The sequence below is a fragment of the Pipra filicauda genome, unplaced genomic scaffold (assembly GCF_003945595.2).
Source record: "Pipra filicauda isolate LSUMZ 115617 unplaced genomic scaffold, ASM394559v2 scaffold52_size3558583_pilon, whole genome shotgun sequence".
Lineage (NCBI taxonomy): Eukaryota > Metazoa > Chordata > Aves > Passeriformes > Pipridae > Pipra > Pipra filicauda.
Genome location: NW_024104676.1, coordinates 504,338 through 526,557, shown reverse-complemented (window position 1 = coordinate 526,557; position 22,220 = coordinate 504,338). Strand labels below are relative to the sequence as shown.

At 40.4% G+C, this 22,220-nt stretch overlaps 2 protein-coding genes across 2 annotated transcripts in view; one reads left to right on the top strand and one right to left on the bottom strand.

Moving 5' to 3' along the window:
• Nucleotides 1-804: 804 nt before the first annotated feature.
• IMPA2 (inositol monophosphatase 2) lies at nucleotides 805-21,436 on the bottom strand. The gene is made up of 8 exons (XM_027742981.2): nucleotides 21,004-21,436; nucleotides 15,838-15,971; nucleotides 11,303-11,407; nucleotides 9,895-9,940; nucleotides 7,533-7,641; nucleotides 3,934-4,042; nucleotides 3,607-3,758; nucleotides 805-2,787 (listed from the first exon to the last, which is right to left on the bottom strand). Exons 1-8 carry the CDS (start codon nucleotides 21,121-21,123, stop codon nucleotides 2,672-2,674), a joined length of 891 nt encoding a protein of 296 aa, XP_027598782.1. The 5' UTR covers nucleotides 21,124-21,436; the 3' UTR covers nucleotides 805-2,671.
• Nucleotides 21,032-22,220, top strand: part of MPPE1 (metallophosphoesterase 1) — a 33,128-nt gene continuing 31,939 nt past the window's right edge. The window contains exon 1 of the mRNA XM_027742974.2: nucleotides 21,032-21,317. The gene's annotated coding sequence lies outside the window, so the exon portion shown is untranslated. The remainder of the gene's footprint in view (nucleotides 21,318-22,220) is intronic.

The following is a 22,220-nucleotide window of genomic DNA, read 5'->3' as shown; positions in this document are numbered from 1 at the left end:
GCCGTCCTGCTTGCCCCCTCGCTGCCCCCTATGGTGCCTGAAGTCATCTGCTTGTGGTGGCCAGGGGCTGAATTGCCTTGAGAAAACGATCTGCCTGGAAAATAATCCTTTTTTGTTTACTGGGGTAATTTACAGGCAGATCACTTCACTCATCTGGTCCTCTGGAAGGGTTCAGAAATGTTTGTCCTGGCACATAGGTGACAGAGGAGGTGGGGGAGACAGGATTGTTGCTCCACATACACACTGCCAGTTTAACATACTTGAACTACAGACCAAATAAAAACCAAAACTGCATCTTGGGCACAAATGAGAACTTGTGAATGGGTTTCTGCACCTCTCCCTTCCCACCACGCTTGGCTCCCAGCTTTGCAAATTCCTGGCATGTGCCACTGAAGTCGATGCACAGATTCCCCTGCTTTGCTGAGCTCTGGGACACCAAGGCATGCCAGCCCTAACTGGGTCAGAGACTTTCTTTGTACAAGTGGGCTGAGCTGCTGGGAAACCTCACTGGAGCCACGAAGCTGCTTCTCACACATGCTCCTATCCCAGAGCAATGGCAGGGGACAGGGTTAGGAGGGGGAGCGGATGAAGTGGGGCTGAGCTTGCACCACACTTGACTCCCTGCCAGCATAAGCTTCCTTACAGAGCTTACAGTCACAGCACAAGCCCGAGTAAAGCTCCAGCTGCTCCCACGGCTGCCAAGGCTAAGCACCCTGGGATCAGAGCAGTGCCACCAAACTCTGCATCTGTCACTAGGATCTCCTCTGTGCTCAGAAAGTGGGGGAAGAGTGAACAAGAGACAAATAAGCCTATTAGTATTTATTATTTGTATTATTATAGCACCTCAGTGCCTAGTCGTGGACCAGAATCTCATCCTATTAGCACTTTGAAAACCCAGAGCCAAAGTCCCTGCCCCAGAGGGCTTACAATCTTCATTTCCAAATTGTGGGGGGGGGAGGGTAAAAAGAGATGGAGGGGGTAAAAGGGAGCAGTGACAAAACATTGATCACTGTGACGGAAAACATTGGTTTTCTGGTAAGAACCATCAGCTCTTAAATGCTTAGCTGGATTTAGACATTCTTCACACAGTCAATACTTTGCATTTCTCATGAAGAAAAGCATCAAAAATTCACACAGATTTTTTTGTTATATTCAGTGAAAAACATTTCTCATTGCAAGAAACACACACAAGGTTATTTTTAAAAAATACTGTTTAGTTCGTTCTAGGCAGATATCTGAACACATTTACAAAGTCTACACATGCAGTGTATAAAAAAAAGTTCAAAATTTTAACCAACTTTTTTGGCTCATTCCTTTATTTAATTTGCACTCTTGCAAAAAAAGAGATACCTCCTAATTAAATTTTTGAAGATAAAATAGAAGTGATTTTATATAAACTACTTTGCTGGACACACTTGTATTTTCCCTGTGCTCCTTATTTAAAACGTAATCTAAATAGAAATTATAACCTTGGCTAGATACAATGACAGAGAACAACTGTGTATTTGGGAAACCTATGTAACAAATTTTACAGGTTTTTCTGATCAAAAAGTGTGATTACAACTTTGTGCAAGAAGGGCATGCGGTTTACAACTTTTTGCAAGCATATCTTCTGTGCATATTTTTAATCACTTGCCTGTAAGGGGCCAAATCCTGCTGTTCTGCCCCAAGTTTCTCTAACATCAACAGCTCCTTGACATTGTGCTCTATTCTGCTGGCCTCCTACTGTGTGTCATAGTTAATACTGTGAATAGCTCAGTTTGAGTTCAATATTCCTGGTTTTAACTATAATTACTCTATGGTAGTAAGTGTTTGCAGGTTGGAGTATCTTACAGAGGCCTGTAGGATAGTATGATTTATACCCATGCAGAGGGATGAAGGGAAACAAAACTAACTGGACAGTTCGTAAAATAATTAAACATTTTCCATGATCAGCTCTGCTATTTGCCATTTGGACAGCCCCGACCAGAATCACCTAAGTAACCTGTACTCTTTACCTGAAAATAACTTTCAATATTAGCTTTCTTCTATGCATTCTCTAAATTGCTGTAAACATCCAGGATATCCATATATATAAACATATGCACGTGGGTATGTGTGTGTATACATGCATATATATGTATAAGTGTATATATATATATATATATGTACACACACACAAACATACATACATGTACATATATGGATATATAGCTATGACGTAGTTGGGAAACAACAATGTCATTTTTATTGCATTCTTAAGTATCATAGAACAAGGGTATTATAGGCACACATCTTAACTACTCATCCTTTACTACAGTCCTAAAGCTCATTTACCTGAGATCTGCATCTGTAAAAATAAAGTTCCATTTTTAGCTGCATGTTACAAAAGACTAAATATCAGCCCCACAGATATGAAATTACAACTTAATTTTGAGACTAATTTACTACCAGTAAAATACACTATCTTATAAAAAAGATACTGCTGAAAGAGATACATATTAAAAAGGAAACACGATTCTTAGAGGTTTAAAAATCTCCCTATGCCTTCTCACATCGTAATAAATTTATAAAAAATATTTGACACGGAAAATCTCCACAGAAAGCATCCTGCTGAAATCACATACCCTTTAAGCCACCCATCTCGCAAAAGTTACATAGTTCAGGAGGGCGAACTCCATGATGTAGGTATTCAATTCTCGTCATCCCGTCTGTAGTGAATAGTTTGTATTTCCTGAGCTATGAACATGGCCATCTCTCTAGTGCCCGCAGCAATCACTCGGCAGGACATGAGATCCAGAGGTCCCCCTGAGGACAAGAGGATTAATAAGAACTGTCTTAAATACAAGCCATGCTGTAATTAGAGAGCTTCAAAAAACACTGAAACAACTTCATACGTAGATCCTTTTGGGGTGGGAAGAACAACCTAATTCAGCAACTCCTGTTTGGACATCTCCAGCAAAAAATTATTTTGGGAAATTCTAGGTACAGAGCCAAAGTATGCAAGAGAAGCAGTGAATGCCTAGATTTGTTCAGTATCCAACAATAAATGCAATATTCCCTTCTAGTAACAGGAAGGGGTACAGTAGAAATTAGTTCATTTAGCATAGCCTTTCTCTTAATCTCCCAGATCTTTCCGAAGTATCCAGGTATTGGTCACCAGTAAACCATTACTCTGAGATGTGTACCATCTAAATGAATAAAGTAATAATCTGGAGCTTGTGCTGTCCTTCACTCCCTCTGACTAGTTTTCAGTCATATATGTTCAGACTTATACCTCAGTCCTCCTTTCCTGGGAGGTTGCATCTGTTGAATGTGTTCGGAGTCTGAGTGCACCTACCAATCTCCTGGGCTGGTTCTTTACTGTAAATATGATGCTTTAAAGGAATTACTCAAAGTCACGGAAATACAGTGACTCAGAAGACCTTCAATGTGATGAAACCCCAGGCTGGAATTACACGAGTGTGTCCTGAATAACAGCCAGTCTAGTGGAGAGCACAGATGTTTCTACAGAATATTGCGAGAAACGAGACGGAGCCACAGGGGAAGGACTGCTCTGAGGTAACAAGTTGCCCTGAAGTAGCCACTCAATCCCCCAAAAGTCAGTGAAAACAAGGATATGCTCACCTGAAGTGTCTATCACAGTGCCGCCTGCTTCTCTAATGATGACAGTCGCCGCTGCCAGGTCCCAGCAGTGTAACCCAAACTGGTAATAGGCATCTGCAGCGCCGGATGCCAAGTGGCACAGAGCCAGGGTTGAGCTCCCAATGACACGGACCCTAAGCCCCAGGAGAAGGGAACATGGTAACATAAAGAAGAAAATGCCTTTCATTTCAACCTATGTGTTGAGATCACAAAATGTACAACACACTTGTTTGGTTTTTTTCTAAAAAACTACTTGTTTTAATGACTTTTTCATCACAAATGTGAGACATATATTGTAAAGTATCTTACCCATGTGCTTGGGCCTTGAGCAATCTCTCAATGTTACCAAGGAACAATTTCAAAGTTGCAGGGTCACGTTTTGGACCAATTTCTGTTAAAATTAAGGCCTTCGAGATATCTGCAATGGCAGGGAGATGTTTCCATTAATTCAACAGCTTCCAGGTAGGTTCTGTAAATTCGTTTTTAAGTTAAACACAAATGGACTTTTCACACAAAAATAATTTTCACGTCCCTTTTTCTACCCCAAACTCTTTCATAGGATAAGTGGCAACTTTGCATAAACATTCAAGCAAAATTAGGTTTATCATATCAAATGATCTGCTCTAAGCATATTAAAAGAAAAAGAACAGGAAGATTAAAACCAAGAATGCATTCTTACATTCCTTCTCTTTCCATACATTGTTTTATTTCATTGATTGGTCACCTTTTGGCAAATTCACTAATATTAGCAGTCAACTAAAAATAATCCAGTGACCTAGTAACTATTAATGACGCTAATATATTCATATTTAAAAACAGGATGGTTCTTGAATAGGGAATTTTAATGTAATTTGTTAACCAATTCTAAACATCTAGGAGCACAGTAAGAGGAAAAAAATGTTTCTGACTAAATCATCAGTCACTCAGTAGTAGCTCATTCCAACATTTCAAAGACTGAAGACACCTTATGACAGAAAGAAATCCCGTCTTATCACAAACTAAAGCAGTATCTTTATTCATAATAACATATGAATGCTCTGTTTGTCTTGTGTTCAGCAAGGGCAATTCTGACCTAGAGGAGGTGAAGGTATCAGCCTTGTGCACAGTCAAAGGAGAGACTCACAGTGACTTGAAAGCTCTTGAAGTAGTCCTCACGTGACATCTCAATATTGCCAGTCTATAACAAGCGTATGCCAATGTAGGTGGAGGTGGTTGATCAAATGCCAAGTGTCCCAGCTGAACTCAGAGGCATTAGAGAGATGACAAAACTCAAAGGTTTAGCGGTTGATTACTTACTAACTATGCTGTGCCCAATGTCAGGTGTCACCTTCTATCCTGGGTTAGGGGCAAGGCATTCATTCAGATAGGGAACATCTACCTGCTTATTACAGCTAATTGCATAAGCTGAAAGTTCTCAGCAGACGTAGCAAGGAGGTTTTCAAAAGCAAATTAGGATGGAGTGAGACATTTAATTACCCAGGCTGCCAATGAATTCAGTATTGGAGATGAACATTATGGATTCAAGCAATGTGGTAAAATGGTTGGTGAGTAAAAGGTATGCAATTAGATTAAAAGTTACCGGGTGTCACAAATCTTAACCATAGGAACATAGACTTAACAACCATTTTTTAAACTACTGCATTAAAATATAAAACCACCGATCCAGGCATGCTGTAGGGTATTTGTTATTTAGCTACTACTGAAAACTCTGGATGGCGAAAGCAATCTGCCTTAGCTTGTTTTCCATAATAGACCCAATTTACAATTAGAGACCATTTAGTGCACACCTCATTGCTAAAACACACCAAGCATTCACACCACACCAGTCATTGTTAGGTTGTGACTAAGATACTTGTTCTTTTGAGTTATTAAATATATTTCTAACGCATAAACGGATCTCTGATTTTCATCAAGGCTACAGGGAGAAATTGGTTGAAGAGACTAAGGTAAGTAAGAAGGAGGTGTCTGCTTAGGAAAAGGAGCTGGCTGATCACAAGACTCAATGGGATTTCAGGAATTCAAGATACAAGATCAAATTTACTGACTATTCCTCATTCTGACAGAGGCCAAAAAATAAGCAGGTTTGGTAGAAAAGATTTAACAGTGATATGGATAGATTTATGAGGAAAAGAGCAATTCTGTTGACCACAAGAGATTAAAAAAAGAAAATACATTTATAGTATTAGCACATGTAAGGCCTGATGTGAATCTAAGCATGAGAAGACAGTATCACTCAAGATCAAAGGGAAGATGGATCCTTCATTTAAGTGTATCCTAGCTGCTTGGACTCCCATACCAGACCTCTAAAAAATTGGTCGTTTACAAAGAACAGTGTTTGCCCGGGCTGTGATTTCAGTTGTTTAAATCTGAACAATGAATGTACAGAGTACATCAATGTTATACAACGGTCACGTTTCCTGAAACAAAAGGCAGGAAGTAACATGACAGCTTGGATCTCAAACACATCGTGGCCACCTCAATTCCAGTGGTGTGTGGAGGGAAACACAGTCTCTCTTCCAGGGCTGGTTCATTTCACTGAAGCCACAGCCCTTACAGAGCAACTGTGATTTAAAACACCCAAAACATCAGTAGAAGTGATACTAAAGTAGATCCAGCTTCACTGGTGAAAATTTCCCACCACCAAATGATATATCTCAAAACGAAAGAAAATTTCAAAGCATTTGGAAGGGCAGAAGGACTACTTCCCTTGCTATGTTCTAGACACCCACATAGATCGGATGTCCAGAGGCAGGAAGACAGAAGTGACATGTGCCAAAATTGCTCCTTGATCAACTGGAAACCAGAACTCTCTGGTCAAGAGAGTCAAGCCATTTCAACAGTGGTTCATCCAGCCCAGCTGGGAGCACCACTAGTTCTTCCTAATAGTCTCTGCCAGCATAGGTTTTTGTGGAATATGAGATATTTGAGCACTGACAAAAATGTAAGGTATAATTAGTGATTAAAATCTTAGGGGTCATTGACTTTACATATTGCTCCACGTCTCTAAACAGGGAGACCCCAGATTACTACTAATTTAGGTGAATAGCCAAACTTCCCAAATTTCAGCGAAATTTTGATGCAGGGTCTGCTTGGGGTATTAAGGAAATCTCCAGGTTAAATTGCTTGAATTTAATGTGTTTTAAGCTAATTAAATCTCTTTGGGGAGAAATTTTTACCATCTCTTGTGTACAATGATGTACATTTTTGGCATATGTCTGCTTCTGCCTACAACTGAGTGTTATGCTCTCCTCTGCATTTTAATTGACTAAAAGAAAACTTCTCTACACACGTCAGATTATTGTTATCTATTATCATTAGGCAAACAGATAGATCTATGACCCGGTTTACCAATAAAAGAATTCTATTACAGTGTTGACGAGGTGTTGCTGGCTATCTGTACATCGAAACATACCTCACACGCAAGAGCAAGCTGTTAGAGAACCCCTAACGAAGCATGCATCCTTTAGTTTACTGTCAGCACGTATGCCTACAGACATAATACACTTTGTGACATAAAAGTTTATTGGAAAATAAGTGAATAACAGCCACTATAGTACTGTGAATTTGATTCACCATTCCCATTGCATCTTGCTTATAAAAAGTTATGCCAGTGTACAGCTGGAATGAAACTGGTGAATCTACACATTCTTCCTTACTTTAAACAATGGTTGTGAAGCAAAATTATTTAGGATTATTTAAATAGTTCATATTCAGATGTATATTTTAAAAAGAAAAGGAGGAAAGTTGTGGTTTTTCAGAAAAAAACAAACACAGAATAACAAAATTATCATGCAGGTGAAATACTTTCCATCAGGATAATGATGTTCATTATCCTAATGATGATTTGCAACAACTCTGAAACAAAATTAACATATTCCTTTTAGAGTTCTAACAAAATCTAGACCAACCTGTCTCTTTTGATACCTGAAGCCTTTTGTCATTACAAAATGCCCCTTGACCTCTTCTACCAGTGTATAATCGTTCTTCAGTGCAGTGGTAAATTACACCAAATTCAAGCTTTAAGATTTTGAAAAGGAAAGAAATGAATGCAACTCAAATTACTCATCATAAATATAAACAACTACTAATGGCAGAAAGATCAGCAATATTTTAATTGGTACACATAATCAAAGATTATATTGATGCTAATAAACTGGAATATTTTTATTATTACTGTGATATTGAGATATAGGTCATATAAAATTCAGTTTATAAAGAAAAGTTAATGCAATGTGTTCCTGATCCTCTAAACTCTTACTTGCAGCTTGTTTCTGTTCACATGAGAATGGCTTAAATGCCAAATTGATTTCAGATTCAATTGTATGTCTTTACTGAAAATATGCAAGTCCTCTAAGGTAAGATTCTGAATGCTTTGCTTTCACTGGTGAGCAGTTACACTTTGAAGTAATCCCACTGACTTTGGCTGGACCCTGATCAGTCAAGCATCTAAATCAGAAGCCATGGCACACTGTTCATTAACAGTGGATGCTTTTGTATGCACTTCAACTTTCGTGATGCATTTAATTTGCCTGCCTTTTCAAGCAAAGCAGTACACTCTGGTCACTTGTTCAAATGTTTCTCTGCAAAATTCTTTCGTTTACACATAAAAGTGAGAATCTCTTGAAGTCACAGGACTGCAAGAGAAGGAATTTGGACAGAAATAGCAAATACTGTGAACCTCAATGAAAGCTTAAAAATGTGCAACACTGGAATTTTTGTGGGATATTCTGTTTACCGATGAGAAGAGGGTCCAAATTTGACCCTTGGTATTCAAAATTTCCATTACTTTAATGGGTTTCAGCACAAGATTTTAAAGCACGTCACAAACTCCAAAGGTCAGCTCTGAAAATCACCCCTAGATAAGTACTATTAGCATTATTTAATTTAGGGGTGGACAGGTACACAAAAACTCAGTGACTTGCCCAAGGTGTCAGAAGTTGGTAACAGGGTCAAGAAAACATCTCAGATGTTCTAGACTTGAAAATCTTCTGCTGCACTCCTTGTTCATCAAAGACAATTCAAAGGAAATAGACTGTCCTCACTCCCTACCCTGAGGTCCCATCTAAACCAAGGGTTTTTTTTGAGGAACACACTATTAATAGTGTCTTTCCCTGAAGACATCTGCAGGAATTTCTTCGGTACATTCAAGGCTTATATTCAGGCCAGTTCCCTTGTGTGTACTTTGGCTCCTTTTCAGTTTACTACTTTTTTCTGCTTTTCCCATTTGTTTACTGAGGGAGATTTAACATCATTCCTTATTTTTGTTTCAGCTTTGTTTAGTTTACATAACCCAAAATACGCAGCATCAAAATCATTATGGTGTTTTAGAAAACATAAATATTAGGGAAAACTGTCTGGTAATAATATGTAGTATTCAAAAGGACCTCTGGGAATGAATAAATTTCAGAAAAGCATGGAAGTGTTTCTCTGCAGTTTCCATGTTTGAAAAGTCTAACCAAAGAAGTACACAACATTATTCTGTTTAAATCAGTATGAGGTACTAGCACACCTGAAAACTAGGTTGTTACTTAACAGAATTCTTGCTGGCTTCACTTAAAGCTATACTTATATTTAAGATTGTTGAGTTAGGCTGAAAGAGGCACGTTCCCTGGCAATTTGAATAGCTAGTTAGTCTGTATATATCAAACTGTATACTGGCAACATCTGGAGAAAAGGCACTAGGCATGAATGAGTACAGCTAGGAAACTCAATATGGCACATATGAAGTCTAGGTAGTCTCCCATCCTTGCTGTAATCAAGCTCTCATGTGGTAAATATAGTTATTTTACTATGTTAAGAAAAATATAAAGGTAGATTAAATGAACTAGGCCCATAATTTTGCACTCTTCATAAAATCAGTTCTAGATTGATTCATAGGAGGAGTTAGCTTTCGCAGGTACTGCTAGCAGGAAAGAAGCAATAAAAATAACATAAGAACACTAGGACATATGTTCAAATTATGAAGAGGCAGCACTATATTGAACTTACTATGATTTTTGTCTAACATAACCTTGCTCACACCAGTACTCCCTTTTTCTCCACATAAATCCTATAATATTTATAATAATTCATAAGAATTCTCTTTTAATTGCCAGTTTGCCTCAGTAACTTTTGCAGGACTAAGATTTTAGATCATTAAAGTGTGATCAGATGCATTTAAAAAGCATGGAAAAACCTGAGTAGTGACTGATTTTTTAAAATTTTTTTATTTAAAGTTCCCACATGGTTTTGAGGCTTCTAGCCAACTCTCTTAAAGAACATACTTCATACCTCTTTGTTAACAGCAAATCCAATGCTTACTGCCACTGTTGGAAATCTGTGAAAAATAAGCAATGAAGTATTAGGGATGAAAAATCTCTCAACTTACTCCTTATGCAACTCTCTTAGGCAACAAAACCCCACATGGAGCTCTGTGAGCTTACTTGTGTCAAAATACACTTGACATTGTACTATTTCTCCTTTGTCAGCCTCTTTAACTTTGTCAGTTCCTTTAAAAATGTAACAACACTGGAGAAGGCAAGAAGTAAACACATGAAGACGTCACAATTTTTATACTAAACACATATATTTTAGTGATTTTTTTGCTTTAGTGTAATTGAATTATCCAGTATAAAATCACTAACGTTATAACAAGTCATCATTTTTAAGAGCACATTTTGTTCAAGTTATGCATCTGAGACAGCAACTAAGTAGCATGGAGATAACTTGCTGCTAACATCAACATAAAAAGAAACCAGTTCCTCTATGCTCACTTTTTTCACAGTGATGATCATGTACTTAATTTGGTCCTTTTGATTACGGTATAATTCTTGCATTTTAAACGATGAAATAAATTCATTTCTTAAAAACATGTTTTAAAAAGGGCTTCAGAAATCCAGAAAATACTGCTAGAAAGAGGAAATTTCACTTAATTGCATGAAACATCATCACATGACACCTCACCTTCCCTTGAATTCTGTATAATTGCACTAAAAGTCAAGGAAATGCCTTTTTTTGTTTTTATGATACAGGCAGTTACTTTCAGCCACTAACTATAAGGCAGAGCATAGTGAAGAGTTTTATTTAGAAATATTATGAATAGTCATTAGTTTACAACTCCTAGCATTCAAATGATGAATTAAAAGTCTTCATTTTTGCAGTAATGACCCCTAGATTTCGTTTTGCAGAGGTACTTTAGAAAATTAAAATCAGTATCTGTACTTAGTCTTCAGCTCTACTCTACCTACGTGCTGTGGTTGTGCTTCCCAGGGAAAAATGAAGCATTTGTGTTTGAAAAGGAGAAAACACCACTCCTAAAAGGAATGTGTAAAACCCACATAAGGCGTTAGGCCAAGTGTCATTATAGCACAGCCTTGTTCCTCCAGTTCAGCTCAAGTCTCTGCACGTTCACATGTGGTTATATCTATAAACGAGCTGTGAGGCAAGAGCTCTGGGTCATTAGGCAGTCAGCAGAAACTTCAGCTTACCTTCAGATAACAGTGTAGAGCTCTCCCCAGCACAAACACAGCCTCCCTCAGATACACCATGCGAGGTACAAAGGAAGAGATAAAGGGATGACTCCTACTTGTGAGTCAAAGGAACAAACCTACCATGGTAAAGCACCTTTGAGAGGAAGGGTTGACTTGTGAGAAGCTACATGTTGCTTTTTGATGTGTTTCCCAGTTCACTGTCCATTTACCTGTGCACAAAGTTGCACGTTCCATCAACAGGGTCAATAATCCAGGTCGGACTGTCGGTGAGGACACATTTTGAACCTGCAGCAGTGGATTCTTCTGCAATAAACCTGCATTTGGTATGGGATAAAATAAGTATCCCAGAACATTAGCTTACATATGTGACTTGAAAAATACAATTCCATCTTTTAAGAGATAATTTTTCTCTCTATATAACATTTTTGTATAAATGTAAACACACATATTGCTTTTTTAATTTAGGAATTAAGAACTTTCATAGAGACTTCGAAGGAGAGTTCTCAAATCTATAGCATACTATTTTACATGGTAAAAAAGAACTCTATTTATTTTCACTTTCCCAATATATCATTAAGAAAGTAATGAAAATGAATGCAGAAATGGATCTGAACTAGCATCCTTCAAACTCTAGAAGATTTCTTTTATGCAGAATGTAATTTTGTGGGTTAGGCCTGTCTCTTGCAGTAAGTAATATAAACTGCAAACTGTACCTCCTTCTCTTCTGCAGTCAAATTCAGTCAGCAGGAAATAATGCACTTTTTGAAAATCCACAATCTCGCTCCTACTTGAATTTTACAGTCTGGTTCAGGAAATTAAAAGGTTTACAAAGCTAAACTTTCTTTTTCCCATGACCCAGAAAAAAAATCAACAAATGATTATTTTTTTTTGTTTGCTGTTTGGATGCATAAGGCACAAAATGAAATCTGAGGTCATATTCTCTTCTGTTGTTCTGTCCCAGTTTCTTTCAGCAATTTTTTTCTCCTTTTTCCCTGGGAAACAAACATCCAGTTCTGGCATATTTCCTGTTGACCTTAATTATCCCTGCTGTCCCACAAACTGCTGAGGATCTCTTTCTATGAGAGCTGTGCAGGTGCTGTTCTCACGGGTTTTCATAAAGCCCTACATATACAGAAGGTATAGAATCCAACTGCTAGTACTGAATCTTGCTGGTGGTTTCACATTCGAACAACTGGTAACGGTATTCAGAGTTCCTACAAATACCTGAGGACAAAAAAGCTTATCTCAAAGACACAAAGAGAAAAAAATGGATAAAATAAAGAGAAAATGTCTTTTGCAGAAACAGCTGCCTCCCTAGGACTAGAGCAGCAGCTATTTTCTTTTGTGTCTTCACCATGTACTGCATGATTCCAGATAACAATTGCCACCATGAGCTTAAAATGTTCTGCAGAGAGCACAGGAGGAGACTTCTTGACTTTTCCAAATGTTACTCTGCCTTGACCTCTGTAGAAACAGACTATTTTGATGGCATTATGGACCCCCAGTCGGTATGAAAAGGGAACTAGGAAGTGTTTGTTACTATTTTCATCTCCATTAAAGATAACAACTGAAGGACAAAATGCTCCTGTACAACTGAGAAATGAGAAAGACTTGAACAAGTGTTTGAAATTCTCAGTTTAATGTAACACTTTGCAGACTCCTCGCTGTAAATATTCCATTATTTTGTCTTGTTGGTGCTGTATCGTTTGACTTTGGCTTTTAAAAATCCTGTAATTAGCACCTAAACCCAACCACACACTTTGTGCTGCTAGCTGCAGAGGAAGCTCATCTTGCAGTTGAAGCAGCTTACATCCCACTTCAGATTGTCCATCTTCCACATAAACTATGCCTCTGCTTCAGCCTTCTGCCAGCTCCCCCTGCCAGAGACTAAACTGTAGCCATTGTCCTGACAGTCAAAGAAAGGTGGAATGAGAACCTCTTTAAAGACAGGAGTATTTTTGTGTAAGATGATTTGCCTTCCAGCGTTGGAAGCCCATCCCTCGCCTTTCTCTTACAACGGGGGTGTGATGCTGCAGTCCTTGGGTTCAGAAATGCTTAAGTGAAGCTGGGGCACAGCAGTGCTGTTGATAAAAGTCTTCATGCTCAAGGGCAATTTTTCCAAAATGTAGGACAAATTAGGTGCACATTTTATGAAATCTGGGCTGATAGGTTAAAAAAAAGCCCTTGCTGCTCTACAGCACTGGGAACTGTGAGAGTCCCTCAAGGTCAACATCAAATGTGTTGTTCTATGTCCTCTAAAAACCCGCAAACTAAGCAAAACACTCAGTGTGAAGTACTGGAGACCAAATCTTAGGAACAGCTTGAGAAGTGGGAGGGGTAGCCATCTTATTAAAACAGTTAATTTAATATGACATCCTGCCAGCTCTGCCGACCTCTCTTCAAATCTGGATTACAGTTTACTCCCACTGAAAATGAGTCTAGTAATTTTAGCCAAGCCTTAGAGTACATCTGTTCATACCATGGTGCCGCTCTGAAATTCATTGCTGGAACAGCAGGGAAATTGTAACATCACATAAACTGCAGCAGGAGTGATACCCTGTGAGGTATAAGAGGTTCAAACTGGGGCTGTCCCTCACCTAACCCCTATGGGGGTCTGAGAGCAGAAAGCTGGGAAGCTAGGGTTGGATGTCACCCTCTTTAACCGCTGTGTCCTGGTTTTGATGTCTACAGATTTAAGGCCACAAATAATACAAAGGATGCTTGTGTAACAATAACACGCGGAAATGGTAGGATAGCCTTCTTCAACCAGTAGCTCCTGGTATTCTGGCTGTGCCTACCCACAACTCCAATATTTGTCAGAAAAAAATATCCTTTTGAAAAGACTCACATGGACCATAACAGAGTACTAAAGAGCGAGCACAGATGAAAACTTGAGTGAAGCATGAAGGAACATGATATATATCACTCAGCCAAGAAGAGAGAAGAAAGGAACAAGGGACAGAACTACCTTTTGAACAGATTTTCCTAATATTTCTCTTTACTTTTGAGTACATTTTCAATACGTCAAGACTCATCACTGCCACAGTGCAAATGGTACAGATTCTAATAAGATCCCTTTTCCTTTTTCTAACTCCTAAAATACATTTTTTTTATTCGGAGACCATAAGAATCAAGATGATTTAGAACAAGAAGAAATAACAGAAATCTTCAGTGCTGCTTTCCACAGCCAGGTTAGGGGAAAGACTGAACGCAATTTAAATGATCTTTTAATGTTTGCATTGCACTGTAATTTAACCCTTGCTTGCTATTGTAGACTCCTCATTGCAAGTGTTTTAATTAAATTTAATTTTAAATTTAATTAAATTAAATTTAGTTTTAATCTGAATAAATTCTATCCAAAACCTATGGCCAATATAAAAAAAATATTTGTCTTGAAGAAATGGCAATTCCTTCATTTACTTATAAAGTCAGAAGTTAATTGTGAGGAGTTGATAGAGTCAAGGATTTTTCAGTTCCTGGGTCGAAGTTGACCTTACAACTTTTGTTCCCATTCTGAGTAATCCGAGTGCTTCTGACAATTCTCATTTTATGTGAAATGTGTATGTTTTACTTTCTCTGCCAGACTGTTCAAGGAAAAAAACCTAATGTAAGAGCGGAGATGAGAAAAGAGCACAGCCAGCAATAGTAGAAGGAATATTACATAAATAACAGGTTTGTAAAGCCTGGCACTCTCTAGCAAATCACAGCCAAGAACCACACATTATACTGTACAGTACTGCTTCAATATGCCATCACACACTACACGTGTTTAGAAAGCCATATTTAGTATAAAATATTCTTTCTGCTCCTTCTTATAGTGGTGTTTTTCTTTGCCCAGCAGCATCGCCGACAATCAGATTAGTAGCTGAGCCCTCCAGATTTTCTTCTTTGTTGATTTCTGCACAGCGCTAGAACGCAAGGCTCATCTCCACCAGAGATGCACGCAGTTAGAAGGAAGTCACACAGTAATTAAGGCACACACAGGCTCTGTGGGAAGATGAATTTTATCCACTGAAGTCAAATGTAGAAATCAATTGCAGAGTCTCTGCAGCCAACCAAAGTTGGCCAACTAATACAAAACCTCTCTCTAACCTGTGCATGCACTGAGCGTTGTTATTTTCAAGTTGGCCAGAATAATTCAAGAGGAGGCAACAATCTGATCTGTTTTTAAAACCTTGGGTTAACATCCCATGTAGTAATTTATAACCTGTTTATGTATAGGCATCAAATCATGATGATGATGATGACGATAAAAAACCCTGCTTCTCCCTGATTTTGGGATTCTATGTGATTAAATATGATATTGTCTTGACCTGGCAAACGTGTGTGTATGATGGCAAAAAGAAGTGAAGGAAAGGTCTGCAGGCTCAGACCTTTGCTATCACATATTTCAGCTATATTTTTACAGATATCTTTAGCATCATTCTTATACAACAGGGAACAGATCAGTAGTCCGAAAATCATGGAGATCCATATGAAACCTTCACACATGATGTCCCTACAGGGAAAACATTGCTATTAAATACAGATATTAAGAAACATAAATATTAGAAAATATAAAGCACTAAGTATAGAGAAACGGTACTTTTTTAAAAATAGGAGTCCTGTGAAAGTGTCCAACAACAGTAGGTTAATATCTAAGAAAGATATACAGACTTTTAAACACCCTTTAAATGCCAGTCAGATATGCAGCACTTAAAGGACAAACAAAGGTCATTGATCGTTTCTTACTATAAGCACTCACCTGTGGGAGGGAAACTTCTCTTTCAGAACAGAAATAATTAAATTTTCCACAAAATGATCAGTTTCTGTCACAAGGTCTGCTGCAGATGTCTTTGTGGACACTTGTTTTTCCTCTGTGAGAGCTTTCCTAATAATCTGAAACAGAAGTTCATAAATCAGATTTGTTGGGCACTCAGCCTATGCATACTAAAATAATATATTTACTGAAAAATAAAGCTAATCCTGAAAAACAGCTGTAGGCCTAATTCTACCAGAGGCTGATCTAATTCTTTTGATGAAAAATCCTTCTGAGCTAATGAGTATTTTTTTGGGAACAAGGCATTTTGAATCATTCTGCAAAAACCGCTCTTGACAGTTCAGAAAAGGATTGATGACTGCGATGCAACTAATGAAATAAAAGGATGATAGCAGTCCTCATGATTTAGAAAATTCCAAAAAAATATACAAGATAAGAAAAACCCTTCAGGCTCAGGATTTTTTTCACAGAAACTTCTTTTTCTCTCTCTTTTTTTTTTTTTTTTTTTTAATTTAGAGGGCTAATATCCCACTGCTGCTTTACTTTAAAAGACATGCAATAAGGCAAACTCCACTACTTTCTTTCTTTGCCAACAAAGACACACAGTTTATTTTTTCTCGTTGGTTTTTGGAACTTCAAATACTGACCACCCACTAGTTCCCAAAGAACTGGTATATATTTAACAAAACCAAAAATTTAGACTTTTCCCAGATATGAAACCAATTATCTAAACCTGGACTCTCTTCTGGAAAAGTTTTTATCTCATTCTCAAGGGTTTTACTGTTACAAGCTCTGAACTCTGAACTAAACCATATCAAGTGCAAATGCACATATGGGAAAACAATTAATGAAAGATTTTTCCCATTTTCCTTCTGTGTTTTTTTTTCCCACTTCTTCATTAAAAAGAAAAATAAAGGAGCAGGATGCAAAAAGAGATAACTTACTTTTTAACCAGTAAAAATGATAAATTATTTGAAATTAGGAAAACCAAAACAAAGCAAAAGTTAAGTACCACTTATTTGTGTAGAATTATATTATCAAAACCCAGCAGCAACAAGACTAATATTCCAAGTCCTGTCAATTGTTTATCTAAATTTCCATTGATCAAAGTATTTTAAAACCATTGAGAAATATTCGATGACCACAGAGCACAGTTCTGCTGTATTATGCATGGGAAAGGTAACCAGAAACTCACAAATTTCAGTTTCAGCTCTTGGTTTTCACAGTACAAAATAATGTGTTTGAAGGGTGTGCTCGTTGTTCTGACAAGTAATGGGTATTGCTGACTGTTGCCTTAGTCCAGAAGGCATCTGGGCAAGTGTTTCTCTTTTGTGAGCTATAAAACATCAGTTGTGCCTATACACTGAGCTTGTATGGGCAGGTAATACTTTTCAGTTTGAGTTTGTGCTAAAGTTTATTATTGTATATCAAAATATTAACCACACCTAATCGTTTTACTCCCCTCACTGCCCTGTGTGGTTTTCTTGAATGTTTTACCATAGAAGCATAAAAGCACAGCTCCAGGAAGGCCCTTGGGCTTCTCTTCGGTCCAAAGCAGAATGCCAAACGCTCAAGCTACCTCAGTTGTGTATTCTAAAAGAAATTGCTATGCTGATACCTTTTATTTTAATTGCTCTTCTTTACTTTTGTGTTGCCTATACTGCTCAGAACCTAAGAAGATTTTAATTTCTTCTTTGCAACGCCAAGTTCTTGACTTTTATTCCATTTTAATACACTGTAGATTGAGGATGCTTTTGCAGCCATTCAAATCACTATGTGCTACTGCTCAGCAGGGCAGTGAGATCACACCTGAGCTTTGCTGCAAAAAGAAAAGCTGAGATGAAACCTCTCTCCTGTGGATGTGCTCTGCAATAAGCTGATTTCATCATATGCTCCAGCACTTGACTGCTCCTGTTTGAATACAGACCTTTGCACATCTCAGCTTCAAATTTAATATTTCTCCTTTCTGATCCTTTACCCAGTTGTTCATGACCATTTTTAACTTTAACCCTGTCCATTTCCCTGGTAGCCTGCATGTGCCAGCATGAGGCTCCCATCACTTTGGAGGTGGGAAGTGCCAAGGGTGTGACTCCAATATAAAGCGGTGGCCGATGGTCTTTTCATTCATCTCCTCTGTGGGCCCATGCCAAGGAGGCATGACACACATTTACCAGCCTGACACTGGACTGCCTCTCCCCACCTTTTGTGCAACCTCAAGAGGAGAGCAGGAGAGAAGACATGATGCTGGGCTGAGGTCACCAGCCACAAATGGGCACCACATCTTTAGAGTCTGATCCGCAGTACCAGGTGATGTCGCGGGACAGACATCTAACAGGGTCTAACTCTGCCTCTTACAAAGGGAGCTCATATGCATTTGCTCCAGCTTGTACACGTACGCAGTCCAAGCCAGAGCTGCACACAAAGAACACATTTCCTGCATAATTGATGAAACAACTTTTACTCTTTAGCTCAGAACAGCCCAGAATCCAATTTGTCTTGAATAATCCCTGAAAATCACCTGCCTACAGAGTGTTAGAGCCTGGTGCCTGAGAGTACTTTGAGAGTATCACTCAACTTGTCTCCTTGCAGAAGCCTTACAATAAGGTTTGTAGATACCTCCTGTAATTGCCTGGTCTTTCCAGCTGGGCACGGAGCTCCATAAAAGTCTCACTCTAGGTAACAGGCATCAGGTAAGCAGAAGACCAAAGGAACTACAGGTTGATGAAATGGAAAGAGATGATTGCATCTTATCACTATTATACAACGAAATTGGTAGCCAAGATCCTGTAATCTGGCTGTAACATATTTTATTATATTTTACCACTGTTTTATGGACTGTCCCTAGACTACAGAGATTTTACAGCAAGAAAAAAAAAAGAGAAAATCAAAAGGAAAAAAGGTAGTTTGTGTGGGCTTCAACATGCTATCTTCTAGTGTCAGGTTCTTGTTTTCACCCGGATTGTTTTGGTGAAGTTTTTCCAATTCTGCAACTCGAGAGAACTGTGTAAGTATTACTCGGTGCTCTCAAATACTATCAAAGATGCAGAGACTAGTTGTGCCTGCTTTTCCTGTGCAAAAAGTCAAACCTACAGGTGTACTCAAGCGAACATAGCAAGGAGAGTTTACTCCCAGAAAAAACAAAAGAGAAGTCTGAAAAAGTGCAGTTACATGTGGCTTATAGAGTGAATTAGACATAATTTTAAAGCAGGTCAATTACAGAGATTACAGAATCGTGGCCATTCTCAATATGAAACATCCCTATATATTTAATGAGAGCCTGTGATATTTCGTAAAAGTAAGAGAACTAAATAACAGGATGGGCAAAGAGGTAATGATTTTAACCTAGTAATATTCGTTACTCCAGCAACATAATTTTTGACACATACTCAAGCAATCACTTCTTTATTGCTCTTTTAAGTTCAGAAGAGTTACTGTTACAGAGTACAGATGCCTATCTGTGGAAAGGAGATGTATTTTACTTATACTCATGAAACATAATGTAATATAAACCAAACAGTTGTGTAAGCCAAAAGGGGAGACCAGAAAACTGCTGATGAAAATAACCCCCATTTTTATCAATCAATTTTCAACAAAAATCCAGTCCTATTAAACCCATGTTACACTGCATTTTACATCCTTACCTGTAGCTACTTTTGGCAATAGCTGGATTGACGCTTAAATAGAAGATACAGCCCTACCTGCACCTTTTCTGCTACAAGGATCTCCAATGTCTTTTGCAACAAAAAGAATCCTTACCATGACAAAATTAATAACAATAAAAAAATACTCAGTTTCCACAGTCCTATTAAACAACATCCTTGGCTGGTTTAAATTTGGCCTGCCAAAGAATCAGCTATTTTCTGCCACTTGCAAGGTAGAAATGGCAAACTGTGAACTAAAAAGATTCAAGGATTAGTCTTCTGGGATGTTTATTTCTTCCAGGAAAAGGTGCTGTGATTTTCTGGCTGAGTGAAATGACTGGAGAAGGTTACAGCTGTCTTCACAAATTGATATTTTGAGAAATAAGGTGTGGAGTCTTGAGCAAGTCATGAGTCTCTCTTGTGAAATGGCTGGTAGAATGAGTATGCTGGAGAAACTCCTGTTTTGAGAGTCTGTGAGTGCATGACCTGTCATCCTGATTTGGATTATCCATTTAGCCCTTGCATTATTAAAGCAAGTCTCCTCTCCTCTGGCATTCTGTTCATCTTTGTGTATGTTTTCTACTAAGGAGAAAATATGTTTAACAATGTATTAAGGAAAAGTTATGGGGCCCCTTAAATCACAGTGTACAGGTACAAAGTTTGTTTCAAAACAGAGCAGAATGGAAGCAAGAAAGAAATACATGTAGCTCATGTTTGTGTTTTACCCAATTTCTCAACCCAACAATCTGCTGATCCTACTTCTTGAATCTGTTAGACCTGGTGGAATTTTTGCTGTTGCAGACAGTGTGGGCCAGGATGTCTCCTGAGATGATTAACATTCTGCTGTGTCAAAACACGGATCTGAAATAAGCTAAATATCTTTGCCGAAGACACAGCTGACTTGTCCCCAGCAAGTGAATTTCAGTCACTCTGAACACTGTGCTATATATAACAAGACAAAACCTCCCCGACACGACTATTTTCCTCTGCACAGGCTGCTCAGAAACAAATGTTGGCCCCGAGGGATACAGACCTTCGAGGGAAGTGGCACCGGGGGAGAGAGGCCCCCGAGGGATGGGGCAACAAGGGATGGGGGCCCCCCGAGGGACGGGGGCCCCCCGAGGGACGGGGGCCCCCCGAGGGATGGGGGCCCCGAAGGATAGGGCCCCAAAGGGAGGAGGCCCCTAGGGATGGGCCCCCGGATGCATGGGCCCCCCGAAGGATGGGGCCCCCCGAGGGAAATGGCCCCGAGGGATGGGGCCCCCAGGGGCTGGGGCCCCCAGGGGCTGGGGCCCCCCGAGAGATGGAGACCCCACTGCCGTCATCCCTCCCGCGGCAGAGGGAACCGGCCGAGGGCTCCGGGGGTGGGCCGGCAGAGCGGGCGCCGAGCCCTGCCGTCCTCCTCCCCCTGCCCAGCTCTGTGCCCGCACGGCCCTTCCTTAACCCGCGCCGGGAGAAGGCTCCCCCCGCGGCGGAGCAGCCCGTCCCGGCGGTGCCGGCCCCGTCTCACCTGCCCGGCGCGGCGCGCCAGCTGCACCGCCACCTCCGCGCACTCCTGCCAGGGGTCCCCTGCGCCGCCGGCGGCCGCCGCCGCCCGCCCTTCCTCCTCGTCCTCCTCGCACGGCTTCATCGCGGCGGCTGCGCTGCCCGGAGCGGGGCCGGGGGGCGCGGGGGGCCCGGCTGCCCGCCCAGGAGCGCCCGCCGAGGAGGGTGCCCGGCGCTGTCACTGCGCGCCCCGGCACCGCCCCGCCGAGCGCAGCGGGGCGGAGGGAGGCGGCCGCCGCGCTCAATGGGGAAGGCGCGGCTGCTGGGCGCTGACTCTAGGTAAGCCCCGGGGGCGGAGGAGGGCCGGTAGAGGCGGGGAGTGCCGCGGGGAGCAGCGGCGAGGTCGCGGAGGGCGGGATGCGGAGGGCAGGATGCGCTGCACCGCCATCGCCGTGCCTCGGCGCCCCGCCTGACATGGCGCCGGTACCGCCGGGATGGGGAGGGATGGGGCGCTCCTGGTTGCCAAGAGATGAGGAGCCGCCGTGCTCCCGGGAGGGGCATCGCTGCCCCCGTCTCCCCAGGGCGATCCCGGAAAACGAGGGCCCGGCTGTCAGCGTTACCGGGACTTTGGGGTAAAAGCTGGAGGCTGGCATCGGCCATCTCAGGAGTGAAGGGGGAAAGTGGGGGAAAAGCGGCTTCGGGAGTGGAAAGGGCTGTTCAGGTTTTAAAGTTCAGCAGCTTGCCAGTGCTTGAGAGTTCAAATGTGTGGTGAGAAATACATTGCCCTTCAGATTTTTCACTTGGCTTCGTGTGTCATTTTGGATTTATCAAGGATGAGGAGAATTCAGAACTGACAGTTCCAGAATCCGTATAAGCCGAATTGCCATGCGTTTGAGTCGGCAGAGTAGGGGACAGATAGCCGAGGGATTCTGGATCCGCCTTGGAGAAGGAGGGCAGCCCACAATGAATACACGCTTATGCAATAGAGCAGTCAGACTGTAGTACTTAAAACACCGAGGGAGTGTTGGGAACACACACTTTATCTGTCAGAGTGAGGTTTTTCCAAATGACTTGTTCTGATGCACACTTGGCAGTGAATGGGAAAAAAAGAGTCCAGGGATTGGGTCCATCAGCGTAGCTTTTTGAAAGATGCATTAAGTACATCGAGTGTATGAAACCTGCTATTGTCTTTCAGCACCTGCTTTGTGGTTGAGGGTTTCGTTTTCAGGGCTAGAATAGATA